This window comes from Lycium barbarum, chromosome 10 (genome assembly GCF_019175385.1).
Source record: "Lycium barbarum isolate Lr01 chromosome 10, ASM1917538v2, whole genome shotgun sequence".
NCBI classification, from domain to species: Eukaryota; Viridiplantae; Streptophyta; class Magnoliopsida; order Solanales; family Solanaceae; genus Lycium; species Lycium barbarum.
This window is the reverse complement of record NC_083346.1, coordinates 115,326,947-115,339,234: the sequence shown is the minus strand read 5'-3', so window position 1 is coordinate 115,339,234 and position 12,288 is coordinate 115,326,947. Positions and strand designations below refer to the sequence as shown.

Sequence of the window (12,288 nt, the reverse complement as noted above, 5' to 3'; positions counted from 1 at the left end):
ACTGGCAAACAACACTATCTGGGAGCAGGAACTAACTTTTTCTCAAGACACCCAACTGTGCAACAGTTTCAAGTGACAGAAATAGAATGATATTCAGACACTGTGGGCATAACAGGAAGGATTCTTTAACATGGCATGACATCACTAACACAAACACGCATTCAACATAAAATAGTCAAACTCCCAATACTCGAATCAAATGAAGCGCCATACTGGTCATGTATCAAATGTCAAGAGCACTAGGTGAAACAAAGCAAAACAAAATTTGTATTGCTGACACGTTCGACAAATAATTTTTCTGATCCAAAAACAAAATCTCAGCTTTAGTAGATCTTATCCTACACTTTGATAGCATATTTTCTCAAAGGGAAGTACATCTCCTTCTTCTTCTCTCTCTCTGTCTTCAAGGATGCCTGCAGTGAAAAAAAAAATCATCAAATTGTTGGTTAGCATATATTTCTAGTTGGCGTTCAAACATAATGCACTATGTTGGAAAACTAAAAACCCTTAGCATTACACAATTCATCAGATGAAATATGATAGAGAACCCATAAACAGCACATGCACTGTAAGAGCATGCAATCTAGCTACTCCAAAATGAGGAAACAGTGGAACGCTAGAAAAAATACCTGGTGCTTAGTCAAACGTCTGCGGATTGCCCTGGTTTTCTTGGGGCGAAGGTCAAGAGGCAAGTACTTCTTGTTCTTGTAAGCTTCCCTAAGAGCTGACTTTTGCTTCTGTGAGATCACTGTCAAAACCTGTGCAATTGACAACCTCACCACCTTACTGCATCCACAAAATCCCACAACATAAGCTCAAGGTAAAGCATAATATATGGTAACAGCAAAACAATCACTACTCTACTCAATAGGATACTTAACATCATCTTATTGTAATTCTGACTTGCTATACTCCACCTTCCCACCCCCAAAAAAATACCATACAAAATAATTCTTACGTGCCAGAAGGATAATCACCAATAGCAAGCCTGATTAAAAACAAGACAACCTTCATTGGGTATGCAAAATGTAAGAAGTTCGGTAAGCAGATATGTCAGCAGATTTACAACAACCGGCCAGTAAACTCCTCAAACGCATTCATATAGCTACAGCCACCATGGCAGTCAAGATGAGGGACAAGCAACTTAACCCTCCTCCTCTTGGTACATGTAGCTTCTATAACCAGGACAACCTTTCATCAAGGGCTTATGTTAAACATTGAGATCAGTTACTGTTTGTTGTTATGGCTTCAATTTTGAATTAGAAGATATTAAAACCTTCATGAGGACTTGAAAACCACAATCAGGGCTACTGCAGGGATGGAAATGGTGTGGGTGGATCTGTGAAACTTTATATTGCAAGGTTTATATAGGAGCTGCAACATAGCAAACAATCACTACTGTACTCAATCGGATACTTGTAATCATCTTATAGTAATTCTCACTTTAGATCCTCTTCTTTTTCTGATTTGCCCCCTCACACCCCAACCCCCTAAAAAAGAACACCCAATACAAAGTAACTCTTATGCGTCTCAAGGATAATCACCAATAGCAAGCCCGATTAGAAACAAGACATGCTTATGCAAAATGTTAGAAGTTCGGTAAGCAGATATGCCAACAGATTTATAACAACCGGCCAGTAAACTTCTCAATTATGTTCATATAGCTACAGCCTCAATGGCAGTCAAGATGACGGGTACCAAGCTTAACCCTCCTCTTGGTACAATGTAGCTTCTATAAACAAGACAGCCTTCCTTCAAAGAAAACCATCAAGAGGTTATGTTAAACATTTAGATCAGTTACTTCTTGCTGTTACGGCTTCAATTTTGCATTAGAGGATATTAACCTTCTATGAAAAGATTCAATAACCACAAACAGGGCTACTTCAGGAATGGAAATGGGGTGGGCATATCTTTGAAGCTTCTATTGGGATGTTCTTACAGGAATGCTAACATAGTAAACATGTAATACTTCTACTCAATTGGATACTTGTCATCATCTTATTGTAATTCTCACTTTAGATACTCATCTCCTTATTTGCATCCCCACACCCCCCTCAAAAGAACACCTCAATACAGAGCAACTCTGAGGTGTCTCAAGGAGAATCACCAATAGCAAGCCCGATAATAAACAAGACAGCCTTCAGTGGGTATGCAAAATGTAAGAAGTTCGGTAAGCAGATATGTCGACTTGTTTATATATAACATTCTCAAGTCAGCTTGTTTATATATGTAGCTTCTATAAACAAATACCGCCTTCCCTCAAAGTTTATTGAAACTTCTTAGTTCTTAGTAAGGATCTTTTACTTCCTATATCCCCATTCATTACATTTAAACATTCTCAAATCAGCTTTTTTATATATATATAAATGCACAAGGAGCAAAGTTAAACTACATGCTTTATATGCTTAGGCAACACACCTCACTAGATATATTCACATCTTAAACTAAAATCACTCTGTCCCAATTTATATGATACGCTTTCCTCTTTAGTCCATCCAAAAAAAAATACATTTCCTTATTCGGTAATAATTTAACTTTAAAATTTAACTTTTACGCTTAACGAAATAATTCATAAGCACACAAATATTTTTGGCTTATTTTAAAATACAAGATTTAAAAGTCTTTCTTTATTTCTTAAACTGTATGTCCAGTCAAACTATATCACATAAATTGAGACGGTGGAAGTAAAACAACATAGGGGGAAAATTGCATACATTTTGGAGAGCTTGTTAGAAGCACCACCAGTGACCTTAGCAACACGAAGAAGGGAAAGTTCGGCTTTCAGATCCTTCAACTGAGCTAAAAGCTCTGTTTTAGTCTTGTTTCTCAGCTCATGTACTTTTATTCTTGCTGCATTTTAAACAAAAATCATCACATTAATCTCAAGCAGTAAAAAATCACAAAATACTATTTTGAAGCTACCTACGTACCCATGGCTGCTCCTTGAGAGGGGTGAAGGGGATTAGGGTTTTGGGGTACGCTGGCTGTGGCTGATCCATGAATTTATAATAGTTGTGATTGAGAATCTTCTTTGGGCTGGATTTCGATTCAGAGGCCCATTTATGGTTCTATTTCATTTTTTTGTGCGGGATATTGTCTTCAAAAGCACTAGTGTTTAATTTTTGTCCTTAAATTGGTGGTCTTTAAATTTCGTCCTTTGCTAGAAACCCTTTGGTTTCGAGTTTGAACTCCCGCTCAGTCAGAAAAAATAAAAATTTGCAAGGCATAAGTTGGGATTTACAAAGCAGAGTTTTGCATGCCTCAGGTAGAAGTTTGAATGCAAACTCTGCCTGCAGGCATACAAAACTCTACCTACAGGCATATAAAACTCTGCCTGAGGCCTAACTTTGCTATGCCTCAGGTAGAATTTTGAATGCAAACTGTATTTGCAGGCATACAAAACTCTACCTGCGCGCAGAGTTTGCAAAACTCTACCTGCGGGTAGAGTTTAGAACTCTGCCTGGAGGGAGAGTTTTGCAACAAACTCTGCCCTTGCGAATTTTTTTTTATTTTTTGACTGAGTCAAAATTTGAACCCAAAACTTCATGATATTAGGAGAAGGATAAATATTAAAGACCACCAATTTAATGGACAAAAATTAAAGTCCAACCCAAAAGAAGGACATTCCTGCGAATTGCCCGTTCAATTTCAGTATGGCCCATTACTACTTCCTTACACACTGTAGCCTTTTCGTTTTGCTAACACTCACAAAGTAATTCCAAGTTTCCAACGTTTGGTGAGTTCAAAAAGAGTTTAAGACTTCAAGTAATAGACACTGTCTGGACGTATAATTTTTAGTAGTTATAAGTTTATCTTTATCTATTGTAGCAGATAATGTGTAATATTTTCAAGACTTTAAATCACTCCTTTTTAAAATGATTTCTGAAAGCTTTTTTTAAAACATAATCTATATACTAAACTTATATTGTGAAAAACAACTCGTTCAAATATAAAACTTATATAAGAGTTTTGGTTTAGACTTTTAGAATATCAAATGGCTAGGGTCAGTTTGGACTAATTAAGATAAGGTTGATTCTATTAAGCAAGTGAATGAATAATCTAAACAAAATTTACTTAGGTCAGAATAGTTGGGTCAAATTGAATTGAGTTCTGCACCCTAAAAAATTGCACCAGGTAACGAGCCTAAAATGAACCGTCAAATGTTTCGGTTGATACCTCTAACTAGTTAACTTGACTGCGCGAGCGCGGTTTAAAGGTGGCAACCGGTTCGTTATAACCGGTTTTAACCGGTAACCGGACCGGTTATAACCGGTTCCGGTTAACCGTGTATTAGTTTACCCGTCCGGTTCCAATATTTTGGAAACCGGAACCAGTTAAACCGGAACCAGACCGGTCAAACCGGTTTAACCGGTGAAAAATAAAAAATAAAAATAAAAAAAAGAGTCGTTGGGCCGTTGTTAATGGACCGTTGGCAACGGTCCATTTGCAAAAATGGTCGTTGCCAAACGGTCATTTTCTTAATTTTTGGCCCCCAAATTTTTTTTTTTAACACTTTAACCCATCCCCCACCCCTATATAAACCCTTCTTCATTTTCATTTTAATTCACATCAATTCACTCTTCTTCATCTTTCTCTCAAATCTCAATCTCTCAATTATAGTTACTTTGCAATAATTAGCCACAAAGTCTTATTATAGTTTCAACTTTCAATTATTAATTTTGCAATTATAATATTGTTGGTGGAGTTGGTGATTTTGCAACAATCCTAAGTAGCTTTGGTGGATTTGCAATTCTAGCCGCCTTCACTTTGTTGGAAATTAATCCGGCAATTTGGTACCTTCGTTCCAACTCTATCTTTAATTTTCGCAATTTAATTCTAGCAATTTATTTTACGCAATTTAATTTGTTGTAATTTATTTTCTTGTGATTTATTTGATTGTGATTTAAATTAATTCTATTTAATAATGTCAAAGAGATTAAGACGTGGTGCCGGTAGTAGTAGTCATACTGTTAGGGGTGCGCTTAATGAGGAAACATTTGTGGAAGAAACACCTAATTTAGGTATTGATGTTGGTGGAAATAATCCACTTTTAGGTCATGAGGCAATGCAACAACATTTTACCGACACTTTTAATGAAGACTTAGATGATGATGATGAAACACAACCCCCCGAAAATCCCATAGGAGATACATGTCCTGCACAATCACATACACAAGACAAACCGCCTAGAACTCGTAAGTCAACAGCTAAAGTTTGGAAATTTATGACTAAGAATAGGGAAAACCAATCAGCTACATGTAATATATGTGGACAAGTATTTAGTTTTAAGCAAGGAACTGGTAAGGATGGTGGAACGGGTACACTAAATGCTCATATGAGAACCAAACATATGGATATTTGGGGAGAGCAAACAGGTTCAAATGTGTGTGTGTGGGGTGGAAGGGGGGGGGGGGGGGATTCAAATGACGATAGACCCAAGAATCGGTAGAAATTTTAAGTATGACAAGAAAAAAGAACGCGTAGAAATAGCTAAAATGGTAGCTTATGATTGTTTACCATTTTCCTTTCCCTCGGGTTTGGGGTTTGTTACTTACATTCAACGTTGTTATAACCCGTTATTTGAGGGTATTCCTAGAAGTACTTGTAGAGCCGATGTTATAGATTTGTTTAAAAAATATAGATTTTATTTGCGCCATGTATTTAATTCTTTAAATTGTAATGTTTGTCTTACCGCTGATTTGGGTCTTAGTATTAATCATTTAGATTTTTTTGCTATTACATGTCATTGGGTTGATGACAACTGGGTTATGCAAAAAATAATTATAGCTTTTTTATACGACGAAGGAAAAGGTCGTCACGATGGAAAAGTTTTAGCCGATTCAATGTCTACTATAATGAGATTTTTTAACATTTATAGAAAAACACTTTGTATTGCTTTAGATAATGCTTCTAATAATACAAAGGCAATTGGTCTTTTAAAAAGAGAAATAAACCCTCCTCTAACAAATATTTTTCATGTAAGATGTAGTTGTCACATTTTAAATTTAATTGTTAAAGATGGTCTTGAGCATTTTGATGATTCTGTTCAAAAAGTTAGAAATGTTGTTGCGTTTCTTTTTTGTAATGCTAATAGGGGAAGAATTAGAGATTTTAAGAATGCTTGTGTGGAAAATAACCTTAGACCTAGGAAAATTCAAGTAGAAATTGAGACTACGTGGAACTACACTTACATTATGCTACAACAAGCATATGAGTATAGGATTCTCATACAACAAGTTCACAACAAATATAATATTGATAGTGAGGATTGGTTAACTTTTAGGCATTGGGAAGATGTTAAAGAATGTATTGAACTCTTAGAATTTTTTTATAATGCAACTCTTGCTTTTTCTAGACAATTCTATCCCACGGTAACCAGAATTTTAGCCTACTTAGCGGAAATAGCTAGAGTTTTACAAGAGTATAAATATAAACCCGATTATCAAGTGGCTATTTTTGAAATGATAATCAAATTTAAGAAGTATTTTTTTCCCATCCCAACTTTATTTATATTGGGTTCCCTTTTAAATCCTTGTTTAAAAGTGTCTTATACTAAAAATTTGGTTAGTCAAATTTATACATTTTTAGAAATTGAAGAGGGAGTTCAACCATCTTTAGCTGAAGCCGATCTCGCTATTGATGATTAGTTTAGAAGAGTTTTTACTCATTATTCTAGTTTGGAAGAACGTGCTACACCCGTTGCTCCACGCCCTACTACTTCTCAGAGTAGCAAAAAGGGTTTGTCGGGTTTAAAAGTTTTACATTCACAGCCAACTTCTTCTTCTACTGCAAACTTTGATGAATTTAACTTTTATTTGATGCAGCCAAATGTGGATATCATCCAACTGGATAAGGTGGACGTCTTAGCATGGTGGAAGAAGTACAAGGCAAGCTATCCGGTACTTTCAAGAATGACTCGAGATATCCTTACGGTTCAAGTATCAACCGTGGCTTCGGGGAGCGCATTTAGCCAAGGAAGACAGCAAATTGGAGACCATAGACATTCATTATCCGGCTTTAGCTTGCAAGTACTAGTGTGCATTCGAGATTGGATTAGATCGGAGCGACGCAACCAAAACTCAGAAGCGGAGGAAGGCGAAGAGGAAGAAATTGAAGATTTGATAGCTAGTGGACCGGACCAAATGGAAGACTTTGAAGATATTTCCATGACCGAATATGATGTGGGGGAAATTAACGAAATGGTTCAAAATTGGTGATTTTATTATTCTACTATTTTTGTACAACTCATGTATTATTTGCAAGTTAAAAAAAAATACAACTTGCAAATAAATGTTATCCAAGAATGAATAAAATATATGGCTCATTGAGCTTTCTTCTATTTACTTGTGTTCATATTTTTACTTTTATTAAGTTAGGAATATACCTAAAATATACTAAGAATATACTTATAAGTATATTAAGTTATATAGTATACTTAAACATATATAAGTATATATAGTATATATATAAAAAATAGTATATATAGTATATAAGTAAGTATATATAGTATATAGTACATATATATAAGTATATATAGTATATATATATTAAGTTATACACATATATAAGTATATATAGTATATATTATATATAAATATATATAGTATATATATTAAGTATATATACTTATATAGTATATATGTATATATAGTATATATATTAAGTTATACATATATATATAAGTATATATACTATATAAGTATATATAGTATATAGTACATATATATACATATATATAGTATATATATTAAGTTATACATATATATATAGTATATATATTAAGTTATAAGTATATATAGTATATATATTAAGTTATACTATATATAAGTATATAGAGTATATAGTACATATATATAAGTATATATAGTATATATATTAAGTTATACAAATATATAAGTATATGTAAGTTATATATATATATGTATACGAAAAACACTATTCTGTATTGCTGACTTGCTGTTAGGCTGTTAGTCAGTAAATATTTAAATTTTAATTATAAAGTTGTATAACATATGTAAATATACCTACAATATACTAATAAATACTATAATATATATATATATATATATATAATACAAAAAAAAAAAAAATTTAACTACTCCAAACCGGACCGGTTCCGGTTTGGAGTTTAAAACCGGTTAACCGGAACCGGTTAAGCGGTTCCGGTTAACCGGCCGGTTCCTTAACCGGTTACCGGTTGGAACCGGTTAACAACTTTAGCGCGGTTAGACATATATATTTTTTTTAATTTAGTCAATATAGAAAAGATAAAACTTATAAGATCAACTTTTTTTTAGAAAAAAAAAAAACAGATATATAACGTGAAATTCAAATAAAAGAAATTATAAATCAAATGTTTAATAAAGTTACATATAAAAATATATAATAGAAAAGCAAATCTAAATAAAAAATACTGCACATCTTTTTGTAGGTTTATACGAACAAAATTCTTGCCAAATTGTCAAGAAGTTAACATAGTAACATAAGTCCTCCTCTGCTATTTTTGTTTTTTTAATTTCCACCGTGGTACCCACATTGAATTTTTGATCGCCTTGCACAAGCGATTCATTCCAACACAACCCTTAATGGTAACATAAGTCCTCTCATACCTCAATATTTAATTATTATTTTTTATCATAATCATAGATTTTTTATCTAACATTAATTCTCTTACCTCTTATTCTTAATTAAATGTTGTTCATAACTAATATTAATACCATTATAAAAGGTTATTTGATAAGCTAATTGAAAAATGACGGCAAAAAACAATAAAAGAGGAAAAAGATAAGTATATATTTATTGGTCTATGTAATTTAAAATATATTAAGGTAAAATAACAAATTGTTCATAATAGGGGAATTTCAAATATTAATTATTGTGATGAGTCACATTAGAGTTGATTAGAAAAGAAGGCTCATTATCATTTGTTAAAGGGATACAATTACCGTGATTGTTTAAGATTACAGAAACATAAATTTTGGATGGAAAAAGGAAAATTCTTAATTTTCTCATAAATCAAAACTTAAATGTAAAATAAATATGATTGGAATGGAAAATAAAAAAAGGAAAATATAATGAATCCATGCTCCGCAAAGACAACGAGAGAAACATCCCAACTCTCCTTCCAAATTTACCTTGTAAAATTATATACCTTGTAAAATTATATATAATAAAAGATATTTAAACCAATCCTTGTTCAGAGTATTCTTTCTTCCACTTTCTTTTTCTCATCGCACGGACAATTTGAGCAGCATCAACCGAAACACTACTGTCTTTAGAAGGCACTGAAGTGATACTATTTTCCATCAGACTCTCGTCTGCGTGGTCGAAAATGTTAGAAATTCGTATGAACCCTGTTGAATACTAAAGTTAAGCACGTATGTAACATTTAAAACCTTCAAATCTTCTGAGAAATTGAGAGATAGAAGCGAAAATCTCTTATCTTTAATGAGCAAAATCATGCACACGAATTTGAATCTTGCAATTGCAATTGCAATTGCAATTTGTGTGTTGAAATATGGATTTATATGGGTCCAGAAAAGTTTCTTGACATTTATGGGGTAATTACATTTTGACGTTACAAGAAGAAGAAGTGGCACAACATTTAGGGAATTCTTTTTTTAAGTGAAGAGAGGAAATCTCCATTATATTTCAGGTAACCATTTATAATTCTTCTTTATTGAATTAAAAGCTCAAACTTGATGATACTAAGAATTGTAGAACGTGCATGACTTTTGGGGGGATGTTAACTAAGAGATCGTGGGCCATGATTTTTGGGAAGTAATGGATTTAATACAATGTAATTACAATAATTATAATGGAAGTAATGGCAAATAATACTATTAAATGGTGAGTGAGTCTTTATTATATGTTGGGGATGAACCTTTAATATTTTATTTTATTTAGTAAAATAGAGAATGAAGAGAAAAATGTCAAAAAATTGAGAAAAAAAATAAATACTAATGGAGGTCATAGAGAGGTGTCACATCACCTTGTCTATGTCTAGCTTTATATGTTGGGGATGAACCTTTAATATTTTATTTTATTTAGTAAAATAGAGAATGAAGAGAAAAATGTCAAAAAATTGAGAAAAAAAATAAATACTAATGGAGGTCATAGAGAGGTGTCACATCACCTTGTCTATGTCTAGCTTTATATTATATATAGATGTTAATTGTTGATCAGCAACACGATGAATTAAATTTCACTTTGAAGTTACGTAATTTTATTGGCATGGTGAAGTTATTGGGTATTGTTGGGATTATTATTTTCTTCCCCCACAGGACCACCCTCTTCTGCTCCCTTAGTGACTTGAATCCACAACCTTCGAATTCGAGGTGGAGGGTGCTTACAATCTGAGCAACCTCCTTCTGTCGCAGTGTTCGGATTAAATTAGTGTTGTGGGAAGTAAAATAAAAGCTTGATTAAAGTTGGACGAGTTAGATCATGATTAATTGTTTAGTCCATCTTTCATTCAACTTTTAACCTGTTTGATTATTGATTCAACTAATTTTCATCTGCCCAATTCAACCTAATTCGATTTCTATACAACCCCTAATTGATGCATTTTATCGGTGCAAATAACTAGGCTAGAAAACAGATCTCTCTTAGAATTTGGCCCAAATTGAGATTACTTGTATATTAGGCCTCTCTGAAATAGCCCATCGGTGCAAGATCAATGACTTGCAAGTGGGCTTGTGTAATCACCACGTCGGTTCATATGGGTGGTTTACGAGAATAATTTTGGATGTGGGTGGTTTGACCTTTTGACACCGCTTGTCTTATGAGTAAAATTTCAAATTTAACAAGTTTTTATTTTGGACCTTAAAAGTTTACCTATAGAATAAGTAGATGTTAAAACTTGAAAGTTTTAACATTTTCAAGGTCATTAAAAGTAATTTACTGGTTCACGTAGAGTCGTAGATGAGAACTTTGAAATATTTTTAGTTGGAGGTAAAATACTCCATCCGGATCAAAAAAAGTGTCCACTTAGCATTTTCTTCTTGGGTTAAAAAGAAGTGTTCACTTATTAAATCAAGAAACAATTAACCTTATCTTTTCAGATTTGCCCCTATTAAGTGTCATATGATCAAATCTCAATGTCTATTTAATTAGGGATAGTTTAGTCAATTTACATATTTTTGTTCTTGGAGTAAATAGTTTTTTTAGGGGTGTGCAAAATGGTTAAGTGGACTATTTTTTTTTTTATCCGGAAGAAGTAACTTTTTCTTCGTTATCAGAATGTATTTTTCATTAAAGCGGGAGAACATTGTCCTTGCTTATGGGCAGAAATCAACTCTATTCACAATTATTTTAACTCTTAAATTGATTTCACTAGTTTAGCCAATACGTTTTTATCAAACATCATAATAATTTTTTAATCAAAACACTACTTAATATTCTTGTCAATCTCTAATAATAAAAAAAAAATGAAAAATATTTTTTTTCTCTCAACCAAACACGGAAAACATTTTCAACAAAAGTATATTCCAAAAGATGACTTATAATTCTGTGAATTTTCTTCCAGAAAATAGTTTTCATAAATATTAAGTTACTACTAGTAGTACTTATAATATACTTTTAATTTAGGGAAAAGGTGCAAATATAACCCTCAACTTTAGGATTTAGAGCAGATATACCCTCCATTATAAAAGTGTGTAAATATACTCCTGCCGTTACAAAATAGTGCAAATATACCCTTTTTGCTGACAGAATTATTTTTTAAAATCATTTAGTTTATTTTTCAATTAAAAAAATACCACGTGGCTTTAAAAAAAAGTTTATCCATTTTTTTCTTAGTAGACATATTTTTCTCAAGCCACATGAGAATTCTTTTTTCTAGTGGGTCGGGTCTGGTTCATTTTAAAAAATGGGTAGACTTTTTTATTTTAAAGCTACAGAGATATTTTTTTAAACTAACCAGGCCCTATCCACCAAAAAAAATTAGCCATGTGGCGTTAGAAAAATATGTCTACTAAAAAAAATGAGTAGACTTTTTTTAAAGCCACATGGCATTTTTTTAAAATTAAAAAATAAGATAAATGATTTTTAAAAAAAATCTCGTTAGCGAAAAGTGTATATTTGCACTATTTGTGTAAGGGCGTGGGTATATTGGCACCATGTTATAACGGCAAAGGTATGTATATACCATTTTTTTAACGAGAGGTATGTTTGCTCTAAATTGCAAAGTTGGGAGGTATATTTGCACCTTTGCCCTTTAATTTAAGGGGAATTTCAGTAATGTACAATTTAGCACACAAAATTACATTTGCGTAGCCATATTTTTAA

General features: G+C 32.6%; 1 protein-coding gene and 2 non-coding genes across 3 annotated transcripts; all 3 read right to left on the bottom strand.

The window, feature by feature from the left end:
• Positions 1 to 73: 73 nt before the first annotated feature.
• LOC132613848 (large ribosomal subunit protein uL29-like) lies at positions 74 to 3,047 on the bottom strand. The gene is made up of 4 exons (XM_060328128.1): positions 2,931 to 3,047; positions 2,715 to 2,850; positions 630 to 786; positions 74 to 413 (listed from the first exon to the last, which is right to left on the bottom strand). The coding sequence occupies exons 1-4, from the start codon at positions 2,932 to 2,934 to the stop codon at positions 339 to 341; spliced, it is 372 nt and encodes a 123-aa protein (XP_060184111.1). The 5' UTR covers positions 2,935 to 3,047; the 3' UTR covers positions 74 to 338.
• LOC132616395 (small nucleolar RNA snoR109) lies at positions 1,025 to 1,114 on the bottom strand. Its single transcript, XR_009573177.1, has one exon. It is a non-coding gene; the product is annotated as a small nucleolar RNA snoR109 (small nucleolar RNA).
• LOC132616396 (small nucleolar RNA snoR109) lies at positions 1,584 to 1,673 on the bottom strand. Its single transcript, XR_009573178.1, has one exon. It is a non-coding gene; the product is annotated as a small nucleolar RNA snoR109 (small nucleolar RNA).
• Positions 3,048 to 12,288: the final 9,241 nt, after the last annotated feature.

What these genes read in the sequence shown, in the direction of transcription:
- LOC132613848 (XM_060328128.1), bottom strand. An exon ending in TCTAACAAGCTCTCCAAAAT is followed by an intron (nt 787 to 2,714) that starts GTATGCAATTTT and finishes TTGTGGATGCAG; the next exon opens with TAAGGTGGTGAGGTTGTCAA. An exon ending in GACGTTTGACTAAGCACCAG is followed by an intron (nt 414 to 629) that starts GTATTTTTTCTA and finishes TTTTCACTGCAG; the next exon opens with GCATCCTTGAAGACAGAGAG.